This window comes from Phoxinus phoxinus (genome assembly GCF_949152265.1).
Source record: "Phoxinus phoxinus genome assembly, chromosome: 21".
Taxonomy (NCBI): domain Eukaryota; kingdom Metazoa; phylum Chordata; class Actinopteri; order Cypriniformes; family Leuciscidae; genus Phoxinus; species Phoxinus phoxinus.
In genome coordinates this window covers 28,918,521-28,930,931 of record NC_136896.1, presented here as the reverse complement: position 1 = coordinate 28,930,931, position 12,411 = coordinate 28,918,521, and the positions used below count along the sequence as shown (strand labels likewise).

Here is a 12,411-nt window from a genome sequence, read left to right as displayed (position 1 = left end):
GATAGATAGATAGATAGATAGATAGATAGATAGATAGATAGATAGATAGATAGATAGATAGATAGATAGATAGATAGATAGATAGATAGATAGATAGATACTCATGTGGAAAGAGTTTAGGAATGTTTCTAAAGTGTTTTATATGTTGATTGTAATTGGATGATAAAGTTTAAGAGAAGTTAAATGTACATTTGCTACTGGAGTGATGTCGAGCCAAAATGGTGGCGCATGTGTGCGTGAACTAGAGCCAAAATGCAGAGCCGGACAGTAACAGAGTACATTTACTTGAGTACAGTACTATACAATTTTGAGGGATCTGTACTTTACTCGAGTATCATTTTTGGGGAGTAGGCTACTCATGACTTTACTCAAGTACATTTGAGAGGCAAATGTTGTACTCTTTACTCCACTACATTTCTATACATAACCGTGAGTAGTCTACTACTGAGTACCCGTTACTTCTTCTTCTAAAAAAAAAAAGGAAAAAATAAAAATCTCGGAAACTCTCAATTTGTTGTTTCCCTCTCAAGCGTGACTGGATAGTGCAGGCGCCACTGATTGGGACAGCCTATCAGCAATCAGCTTTCAGGTTCAGGTTCAGAGGTGTGTGAGAACATTGCTATATTGCCTTCTTTGCTGGTTTAGGTTTATTGATTTGATTGATGAAAAAACAGAGAAACTTACATGTACACACAATTGTTAGCTGAATATTCTTTTCTGATATTACACATTAATGTAAGCTGAGCATTTTCTTTGATGTTCTTGAGTATGCGGTGTGTTTAACACAGTTGAGATTAATTCTAATGTGCTGGAGAACAAGTCAAGCACAGACAAAAGTAACTTCTGAAAAGCTTTTATTGAAATGTTTTTTTCTTTAATGGAATGTGTTGTGTTACAGAGAAACAATTAATTGTTGTTCTGTAGTTAAATATCTTAATGATGATGTCGCATGTAATTTTCATTAGCTATAATAACAAACACACACTCAGAACACAACGGGAAGAGACGGCTGGACGTGAAGGATAAAAATAGCCCTGGCTGTATTTAGGATGGGGGTGTGTTTCTGCTCTCTTCACCAAGTGCTCCTGTCAATCAAGAACCCTAACAAGATGGCAGACACAGGGAACTGGGCTTTGGCATTAACAGGCAAGTTCATTCTCTTTCTTCTGAACTCTTTAAACATTGAAAGAGTCCTTCTGAGAGTTCAAAGCTGGAGCAGATTATACAGCAGCAGGTTTGAACGTTTCTTTGACACATGACAAAACATAGAAGTGAAAAAAACAAACTAAATGCTAGTTTTATTTGCCTATAAATGCACACTTCAAACTAGTGTTTTCATATTAAAATCGGCAAATGCTTCTGATAACCTGCAGACTTACACACTCTCAAAATATTATCAGAACAACCGATTCTTTAAAACATTTTTAAAACATATACTCATGTTCGTTCTTGGTTATTTTCTTTATTCTTCATATATTTACAGTTGTATTTCCTGTTGGGTCGTAATTCCAACTGTCTTGGTTTGAATGTCAAGATTTTTGTATGGATATTTATTTTACATAATCTGAAGTACTTGTATAGTCTTGTGTATATTTCGAAGCATGTTTTGTCTCAAATATTTGTTCTCTGTTTCTCTATTATTCACTCACTGTTATTCTCTATTATTTAATATTATTTAATAATATTATTTCTCTATTATTCACTGGTGTTACTGACCAGTTTTAAATATGTTTATTATCATTTTTATTTTTATTCATTATTTAAAGGGCTGGTTGATTCTGATTTCACTTTTCTAACTTTAGATGATGTGTCATAAACAAGTTCGGGAGGAGCATGTTCAAATAATCCATCCAATCGTCCTCTGGCACTGTTTATTTCTGCTTTATTTATTTTGCATTTTATTTGAATGATTATGTCTCATTGTATTGTTCTGGTTTATGGCATAAAAAAAAAAATCCAATCAACTTTTCATCAAACAATTACCATGTATCAGCATGAGACTGAGAGGATGCATATATATTCACTCTGTCAACTCACATAACATTCCTTGACAGTTTTCAGCATCCCTCCACCACCCCGACTCCTCACTCTTGGCTTATTCTTTCATAGCCAGGAATACGGGGGGAGTTCTCTGGGTTCGGGCCGAATACCGAGCCCGGAGCCCTCTCCTCGGACAGCATGCCAAACACGTATTTATTCCATCGGACTTATTTGTAAGTGTGAATCCGTGTGTAGCCTAATGTTGCTGTTTGAGCACTAACAACATCTGCAAAGTCAAGACGCTCAAAGTTCAGAGCAAAGGGAGATATTTGCTTTTAAAGAAATAGTTGTTTAAGGTCTACAACAAACGGCTGGTACGGGTTAGTGACATCACTAACCCTAAAATTTACATAAACCCCGTCCCGAACACATGTATGATTATCAAGACAGAATATGCTAATCAATGACTAGAAGATAACTACACATAATAAGCTACATAAATTCATCAACTAACCATTCAGAAATGTCCTGTTGCTTCTACATGTTGTCAGTTCTTAAAGCTGCCGTCGGCAACATTTTTTTGATCAAATTCAGTGAAATTGACACTATAATCCGACAGAACAACATAAATAAGGTGGTTTTAGAAAAAAACCCGAGCTTCTAACTCCACCTGGAGCGTGTTATTTTGTTTTGCAAAAATCCACCGCTCCCGGATCATCGGGTGTAAACAGTGAGATCAGACTGTCAATCACAGGTCGTGCACAAATCACAGATCCCCCTCCCTCGCGCAGACGCGGACGTTACAATATCACATGCACACGACACGCCTGAAGTTCGCCTGAAGATTGTACGAAGCGTGATGGCAGAGAGAAAATCTAATAACAAGCTTCCAATTCCTTGGTTATTGCTATCTATGGATAGATTAGCCAGGGCAGCCTACCTCCGAGTCTATGGTGTTGATCGATGCTGAAGACGGACGCATTCACAGAAAATCAGGTACACACGCACTGACGATGGGCGGGTGCTCGTTGATAGTGGGGGAGGGGCATGAGAGTTGTAAACATTCAAAATATTGTCTAAGTCCACTCAATCTGCCAGAGTTGCCGACGGCAGCTTTAAGTCTCTCCATCATTGTCTGACACAGTCTGAACATAAAAGGCTAAAAGTTTGTGAAAATTTCAGTGCATGTGTGTGTGAGTGCAAGCTGTTGTAGCTCCGCCCCCTGTGACTCATTTGCATTTAAAGGGACAGACACAAAACTGTCATCACAAAAAGTGACAATTTTAAAGGTCCCGTTTTTCATGTTTTTGAAGCTTTGATTGTCTTTACAGTGAGCAATATAACATGTTCATGTTTCGCGTGTAAAAAAACACAGTATTTTCCACAAAATGTACTTATCTGTATACCGCTGTTTTCACTGTCCTAAAAACAAGCTGATGACTTCCTTGTTCTATGAAGTCCCTCCTTCAGAAATACGTTACGAGTTCTGATTGTGCCAGCGGTTCCTGTGTTGTGATTGGACAGCAGTTTAGCGCACGTTGCCCGGAAAGGTCACGCCTCTCTTACCGTAACGTGGAGATACATGCGCTCAGTCAGTGTTATTGTAAGGTGATTTGACTCCGGGATGAAAATAACAGCGTCTCGACGACATGGCGACACACACACTCTACAAACGCAACTCTTCCTCTTCTCTGTAGGAGCGCAACAAGACCACGCCCCCTTTTTTGTGTATTCCTGTGTGCGGAGGTTAGTCAAAAAACTGTTCTAGTGACGTCATTAAAGCAGGAAGTAGAGGATGTAGTCCAGACCGGCCGTTCGCTGTAGGCTTTGAAAGGGGACTTCTGTTAAATCAAATATCTCGCTTGGCATTGAACTTTGAGCTTTATAATTTTACAGGTATTATTTATGCTCTAGCAGCAACATTACACACTAGCTAAAGTTTACAAAATGGGATCACGAAGAACGGGACATGCTATATAAAAATATCTGTGGGGTATTTTGAGCTAAAACTTCACATACACACTCTGGGGACATCAGAGACTTATTTTACATCTTGTGAAAATGGCATTATACCACCCCTTTAAAAAAAAAAAGTCACTATTATTTTGATTTTTACTTACTGTTGTAATAGCTGATTGTTTGTCTGTACTTTTGTATGTTAAAACGATATCAAAACAACAATAAAAATGTGATTAAAAAAAACATACTCATGTGCATAATGAATCATATGACAGTAAGTTCTGTATGTAAATGTTTTGTGTACATGTTCTGTCCTCAGTCTGCGCAGCCGGTTTTCTGGCGGTCCGGTCAGACATCATCACCGAGGCTCCGGCGGGTCGGCTGTTTGTCTACGAGTTACACAGAGAGATTTTCCAGAGTGAATTTGAGCCTTCTCATAAAGTCTTCGGTATGTTGGAGATATTGTACAAATGGAATATTTCCAAAGCCCAGTTCAAAGTATCTAACAGCATATTTAAAAGCAAGTTGTTTTCAGTATGTCACGTGTCTTGTCCTGATCTGTAGGTCAATTTTATAATGATCCCATGGTGTTTAAATGCAACAAGGAGCGATTTCCCGATCTGCCCCGGTGGCTCCGCTTCACCCAGAGGGATTCTTATGACAACGGATTCCTGTACGGGACGCCACTGCCTCAGGACCAGGGCAGGAACATCATCGAGGTGAACAAACCATGCGCATATTTAACAGCGACATTCAAAAAATAATCCCCAATACATAATTAGTAGGGGTGTAACGATACCCTCATGTCACGACTCACGATTCAATACATATCACGAAACAATATTATTGTGATACTCCAAGACATATGATAAAGGGTTGACAAAAAATGTACTGTTGATTAAAATTCAGATTAAGATTTGGGTGTTGTAACGTGCTGGAAAAGCGAACGCGAGGATCTAAGTGCAGGATTTTTAATGAAATAAAACATAGAACAAATAATAAAGAACTCCAGGGACAAAGAATCAAAACCACGAAAAGGACTGAACTGGAAGCAACCATTACATGTACAACCACTGACAAAGTAACAAGTTAAACACAAACACAAGGGTTATAAATACACAGGGGCAAACAAGCTTAACTAGATAATGAGGAAAGATACACCTGGGGAGACGAATCAACATGAAAAACTACATAGGATTTAATAAAAATATTCATGATTCTGAAGCTGAAAAAACTGAATTATTTTAGATTAATATGCTTGCACACTGTCACTGACTAGATATATTTAAAAGGTACTACGGTTATCCGGACCACACGATGGCCTACCCCTAACCCCGCCCCTAAACCTACCCGTCACTGGGGTTAAGACCAATCATACGATGGCCTACCCCTAACCCCGCCCCTAAACCTACCCGTCACTGGGGTTCAGACCAATCATACGATGGCCTACCCCTAACCCCGCCCCTAAACCTACCCGTCACTGGGGTTAAGACCAATCAGGGATGACTATATGGACTAAACGGGACTAAAAGACACACGTTTGGTCCGGATAACCGTATAGTTCCATTTAAAATGATGTAGGCCACTTTTTACTGGTAACATTTGGCATTATCAGGACCCACAAATATTCCCAGAGTGCATTATTATACATTATATTCAACATTATATATAGCAGTTTAATGTAGTACTGACACTAAAACTCTGAAAACTTGATTTGTATATACTATACACAATACATACTGTCACTATCCATGATACATGATGTTACATGTTTGTATTCTGATATATTGTTACACCCCTAATAATTAGGGTTAATTGCTTGTGTATCCTCTCTATCATCTATCTCTCAGATATTTGTGATCAACAAACGGAGTTACGGCACGTTTCGGGAGCGGCTGGTGATAAACGTGGGTCCTGCAGGTACAGTATGTGCTGCTGAATCTGCTCCTCACGTCTCCTGCTCATCTGATGTCCTGCGCTTGTCTTCCTCCAGTAAAGCGCATGCCGTACCAGGCCGAGTTCTTCATCGAGCGGAGAGAGATTGAGAAGGTTCTGCCCGCTGCTGTTCAAGAGGAGATTAAGCGGGACATCCAGCTTCTGTGGGGAACCAGCAGACTGGACTTCGTGAACATGACCTCTGCTCTGGACAGAGGCGGCCGCGTCCCTCTTCCTCTGCCAGGGTATTTTGAGGGGTAAGGCTACTCTCAATATTTATTACAACTATTACTAGCAGTAGTACTATAGAACTACATCTCTTTCAAAAGCTTTGATGAGACTGTTTTGTTTAATGGAATTTTTTATTTATTTATTATGTTATTCTTGTGAAATTATAATTTTTAAATATATATTATATATTATATTATTATATACTTTAATATATTATACTAAATAATAATACTAACAATAAAAATAACAACAATAGTGATAATTATTATATTACATAATTATTATAGAATAATTATAATATAATTATAATAATAATAAAATAATTACTATTAATATTATTATTATGTTGTTATTTACCATTTATTATTGGAGTAGGCCTATATATTATACTAAATAATAATACTAACGACCATAATTATTATTATTATTATAGAATAATTATAATATATTATTATTATTATTGTAATTATGTTGTTGCTGTTGTTAAAATTATTATAAATTTGACCAATTATTATTAGAGTATATATTATACTAAATAATAACATTTGATATTATTGTTGTTGTATTATTAATTATATTATTATTATTAATTAATTCATGTTTTTATTTATTTTTGCTTAATATTCAGGCATTTACTTTTTTTAAATCACTTTTCAGTCAGTATTTTTGTCTAGTATTATTATTATTACTACAACATATAATAATCATAATAATATTATTATTTAATTAATAATGATTATATATTTAATATTATTATCTAATTATAAATTCATTTAGCTTACTATTCAGGTATTTTCTTTTACAAATTAAACATTTCAGTCAGTATTTTTGTCTTGTAAATATTATTATTATTACATAATTATAATAATAATATTATTCTATTAGTAGAAATTACATTATTATTATTTTGCTTACTTTTGAGGTATTTGTTTTAAAAACCACTTATCAGTCAGTATTTGTGTCTTGTTTTCCAGTAAATGTATCCAAATATTCTTTAATTGAGATTTGCATCATAAGATGAACCTGAACCTGAATCTTTTAAACACAAATGAAGATTTTTTTATTGAAACCTAAAAGGGGTTCTGTGCCTCCATTGAAAGTCCAAAGGTCATCAAGACATCGTAAAGCGAATCAAAATCAAACAATATTTGTGAACCTAGGCCTTATGGGTTTGGAACAGCATGAAGGTGAGCCAAAGTGACAGCTTATTTAGCCACATGTCTGTGTTTGTCTCAGTGTGTATGTGAAACTGGGTTCAGACCAGCCCTTTTCCCAGTGTATGCTGCAGCTTGAGACGCCGGAGCAGCAGAGAGAGTGTGTGACCGGAGGAAAGGTCAGCGGAGACTGCAGCACCTGCACAAACCCCATCAACTGCATAAACTGGTGCAACACTGTCCTGGTGAGACGCGACACACGTGTTCTGTGTAATGCATAGCTCACCGTCATCCTTACATATGCTTTTTGTACCTTTCATCCCACAGTGGGATCTGTCCAAGCCTGTTCCTCGTGCTCCGGTCCCCACTGTGGGTTCGGGTGTCCTTGCGTGGGGTGGAGAGTTCAGTCCTCCAGACTCTCCACCCGACAGAGATTTCCTCCCCGACTACATCGTCACCGTCGTCGTTCCCTTTGCTCTGGCGTTGATCCTCTGTCTCATCCTGGCCTACATCATGTGCTGCAGGAGAGAGGGAGTGTATGTGCGCTTCACAGACTCACTGAGTTTCTAACGCTGTTTGAATGACCATTTCAACTTTCCTTTTCTCTCTGTCCTTGTTATTGCAGCCTCAAACGAAATACCAAGACCCCCGAGTAAGTACCTTATACTGTATCACCTCATATCACTTCACAGGAACCGGCTTTTGTTTAAGGAAATACACTATTGGTTTTCAGGCAATGGTGAATTTTGAGATTTTGGGCTATTTTGCTTCCAATAATGTCTTCTTTCAGACATGCGCAGACGGCGCTGCTCTTTCCTAAATCTAACTAAATTGAGTTGATCAAACTTAAAGAAATTTCATACATATGTTAGACTTTTTAAATATAAATACGTATTACTCCTATTTAGATGTGTTTAAGTAAAGTTAACTAAATTTAAATGTCATATCTTTATCTATGAAGGGCCTGATTTTTTTTTGTGGAGTTGATACATATTCAAGTGCTTATTTCATTACACTATTTGTGTTATGATTTCAATTACAATACATATCTTTTTAAGGCTGTTTTCTCAAAATTTGTCTTTTCAACATTATTTACATACACCAAAATGTACAGTTTTATTCCTATCTATTCTTAAGGTTTTTACACAGAGGTTTGTTCATATATCATTTGCTTGGTTTATATCATAATAAAAACAGTGGGGAAAAAAGTTTTCTGATTTATGGAATGATAAAAAAAAGATATCCAAATCTCTTCTGCAAAAAATATGGGAGCTTGTTTTCACTACAGAATAATTATAATAAAAAAGTTCATTGCAACTTCACAATTACGACTTTATTTCTCAAAATTGTGAGATATAAACTTGGAAATGTGAATTATGAAGTCCAAATTGTGATATATAAACTATTTTCTCGCTATTGCGGGAAAAATATCAGAATTGTGAGATAAAGATTATATTTTATTCTGTGGCGGAAACAAGCTTCCATAATAGAAACCTTTCATTTTAATATGTCAAAAAAATTAAACAAGAATGTTGAACTTAATAATGGCACATTTGCATATTTGTATGTAACATGATAGAAAAATGTCATTAACCAAGTAGAGAAAATATGGTAATATATCTATTAGTTGAAATGTTTACTCTATTCACCTGTGGTGTCTTGCCTTATAGTATATGATAGTTCACCCAAAAATAGAAATTTTGTCATCATTTACTCACCCTCATGTTGTTCCAAACCCGTATGAGTTTCTTTCTTCTGTTGAACACTTTAGAATAATGGTCCGTCATCAATAAGTAACTATGTAGGAAGTAATGCAGGACTAATGAGTAGTTCTACATTAACACTTCAGCTACTACTATTAACTAATATAGAAACAAGCTTAACTAATCAGTAAGTAATAGCAAATTAAGGAGATAGTTCCTTATTAGGTAATCAATCATTTCTTAATGAGATAAGCCTCATTAATAACTATTAAAATTATAAAGAACATTATCGTGTGTCTGAGACGTAATCAGTCATCATTTTTACTCTGAATGTAGTGATAAAATGCATCACTAATTACTCAAGTGTTACCTAGTCACTATGCAAGAACTACTAGTGATCTGGACCATTATTTTAAGGTGAAAAACATATTTTTTCACTTTAAAATAATGGTCCAGATCACTAGTAGTTCCTGCATAATGACTAGGTAACACTTGAGTAATAATTAGTGATGCATTTTATGACCTTTTATTAAAAAACAAAACAATTGCTAACGTGTCAGACAAGTCAATGTTGTGATTAGTAATTAATTAGTAATTCTTTATAATTTGTCATGATTACCTATTAGTTCTTAATGATGCCAATCTCATCAAGTAATTATTGATTACCTAATAAGGAACTATCTTAGTCCTAAATTTGCTATTACTTACTGATTAGTTAAGCTTGTTTCTATATTAGTTAATAGTAGTAGCTGAAGTGTTAATGTAGAACTACTCATTAGTCCTGCATTACTTCCTGCATAGTTACTCATTAATGACGCACCATTATTCTAAAGTGTTACCCACAAAAGAAGATATTTTGAAGAATATAGTAACCATACAGTTGATGGACCCCGTTGAAAGAAAATAAAAATACTAGGACCAGAAATTGTTTGGTTACAGCAGAAGAAACCCTGTATAAAGAAATAAATTCATACAGGTTTGGAGTAAATGATGACAGAATTTTCATTTTTGGGTGAACAATCCCTTTAACTCAACAACACACATAACATACTTCCCTTTCTTGGCGTCTCAGTCTCCAGCTGTACCATCACCACACCATCCAGGACAACGCCAGCGAGCTGCGGAGGATGGCTGGCGGGGACAGGCTCACGGTGGATCCGCCTCGACAGTGCTTGCAGCCTCTCCTCATGGCGGAGCAGGCCATGGCGGGGCGCTGAGAAACATCACGTCTTTAACTTTCACTATTTCTTTATAGCTTTGTGTGTCTTTGAGAAATACTTCACCCAAAGAAGAAAATTCACCTAAAAATGTTGTTCTAAACCTGTATGTTGCGGTTTTTCATGAAACACAAAAGGAGAAATTTGGAGAAATCCTTATGCAGCTCTACAGACGGCTGTTAAGTTAAAAAAACAAGGACAAAAAGCATAGAGCACTCTAATAACAGTCCACATGAGCTGTGCTGTGCAGTGATTCAAGATTTATGTGAGGAACTGAACGAAACAAAGTCTGTTCTTCATGTAATGCTTTGCTTCATATGTCATAGAAGCCCCTTTCATTGATTGTTTTAGTGGACCATGAATATTGTTTGCATTATCTGCTTAACCCTCTGGCAATCTTCAGTCATTTTAGACATTTTAGATTTAGATTTTTTTCTTTCTTTTTTTTGGTAGGCCTGTGCAATATGAAGACACACAAAAAACATGATTAGAATGGCAAATGGTGTTTAAAAATAGTCACACTTGTAATCTTCACTGTCAAAAATGACCACCATAGGAAATTAATTGGAAATACAAAAATACAGAGATTTTGTTTAGGGTAAATCTACAAATGAATATATATTCTGTACAGTATATGGCTAATTACACAATGATCATAACATATGATTTTCTTTATTTCTTCCACCAGATGGCACACATCTGCCTACCATGTATTTGATTTGAAATATATTGGCTATGATCGGCTATAACTTACACTAAATTAATACCAGAGGTTTAAAAACCTCAAGTTTTGGTGCTGATAGCAATACAGGATCAGTTAATTCTATCAACAATGTAATGGAAACATGGCCTCTGTTTGGAGTTTGGATCTGTATACTAATATTTCTTTCACTCTTATATCAACTATTGTATGCAGTGTTTTGATGTGAAGTAAGTAAATAAATGAATAAAACTCTGAAATGAAATTTCTGAATTTAAGTAAACACTTCAACTGGTATGTAAAAAAGTCTGTTCCTCTTTGTGTGCTTATGTGCTTTGTGTTCATCAAAGGATGAAAACAATTGTAAGCTTCCCACCCAGCGTGGGAGTAATAAAATGTGAAATATATGCACATAATCAGTATTTAGTTTAGAAAATTGTTAACAACTCACCTTCAATCAATCTTCGGCGCCTGCCTAAAGCGTGTGGCCCGGTTTGTGTGTCCTGAAACGTGTGGCCCGGTTTGTGTGTCCTGAAACGTGTGGCCCGGTTTGTGTGTCCTGAAACGTGTGGCCCGGTGTGTGTGTCCTGAAACGTGTGGCCCGGTTTGTGTGTCCTGAAACGTGTGGCCTGGTTTGTGTGTCCTGAAACGTGTGGCCCGGTTTGTGTGTCCTGAAACGTGTGGCCTGGTTTGTGTGTCCTGAAACGTGTGGCCTGGTTTGTGTGTCCTGAAACGTGTGGCCCGGTTTGTGTGTCCTGAAACGTGTGGCCCGGTTTGTGTGTCCTGAAACGTGTGGCCCGGTTTGTGTGTCCTGAAACGTGTGGCCTGGTTTGTGTGTCCTGAAACGTGTGGCCTGGTTTGTATGTCCTGAAACGTGTGGCCTGGTTTGTGTGTCCTGAAACGTGTGGCCCGGTTTGTATGTCCTGAAACGTGTGGCCTGGTTTGTGTGTCCTGAAACGTGTGGCCTGGTTTGTGTGTCCTGAAACGTGTGGCCTGGTTTGTCCTGAAACGTGTGGCCTGGTTTGTCCTGAAACGTGTGGCCCGGTTTGTGTGTCCTGAAACGTGTGGCCTGGTTTGTATGTCCTGAAACGTGTGGCCTGGTTTGTATGTCCTGAAACGTGTGGCCTGGTTTGTATGTCCTGAAACGTGTGGCCTGATTTGTGTGTCCTGAAACGTGTGGCCTAGTTTGTGTGTCCTGAAACGTGTGGTCTGGTTTGTCCTGAAACGTGTGGCCCGGTTTGTATGTCCTGAAACGTGTGGCCTGGTTTGTGTGTCCTGAAACGTGTGGCCCGGTTTGTCCTGAAACGTGTGGCCTGGTTTGTATGTCCTGAAACGTGTGGCCTGGTTTGTCCTGAAACGTGTGGCCTGGTTTGTATGTCCTGAAACGTGTGGCCTGGTTTGTATGTCCTGAAACGTGTGGCCTGGTTTGTATGTCCTGAAACGTGTGGCCTGGTTTGTATGTCCTGAAACGTGTGGCCTAGTTTGTATGTCCTGAAATGTGTGGCCCGGTTTGTCCTGAAACGTGTGGCCTG

The 12,411-nt window shown here is 37.5% G+C and overlaps 1 protein-coding gene across 1 annotated transcript; it reads left to right on the top strand.

Moving 5' to 3' along the window:
• Positions 1-965: 965 nt before the first annotated feature.
• On the top strand, positions 966-11,293 carry sgca (sarcoglycan, alpha). Its single transcript, XM_079595440.1, has 9 exons — positions 966-1,146; positions 4,259-4,387; positions 4,504-4,658; positions 5,790-5,859; positions 5,933-6,131; positions 7,342-7,504; positions 7,587-7,795; positions 7,885-7,911; positions 10,035-11,293. Exons 1-9 carry the CDS (start codon positions 1,050-1,052, stop codon positions 10,177-10,179), a joined length of 1,194 nt encoding a protein of 397 aa, XP_079451566.1. The 5' UTR covers positions 966-1,049; the 3' UTR covers positions 10,180-11,293.
• The last annotated feature ends 1,118 nt before the right edge of the window (positions 11,294-12,411 follow it).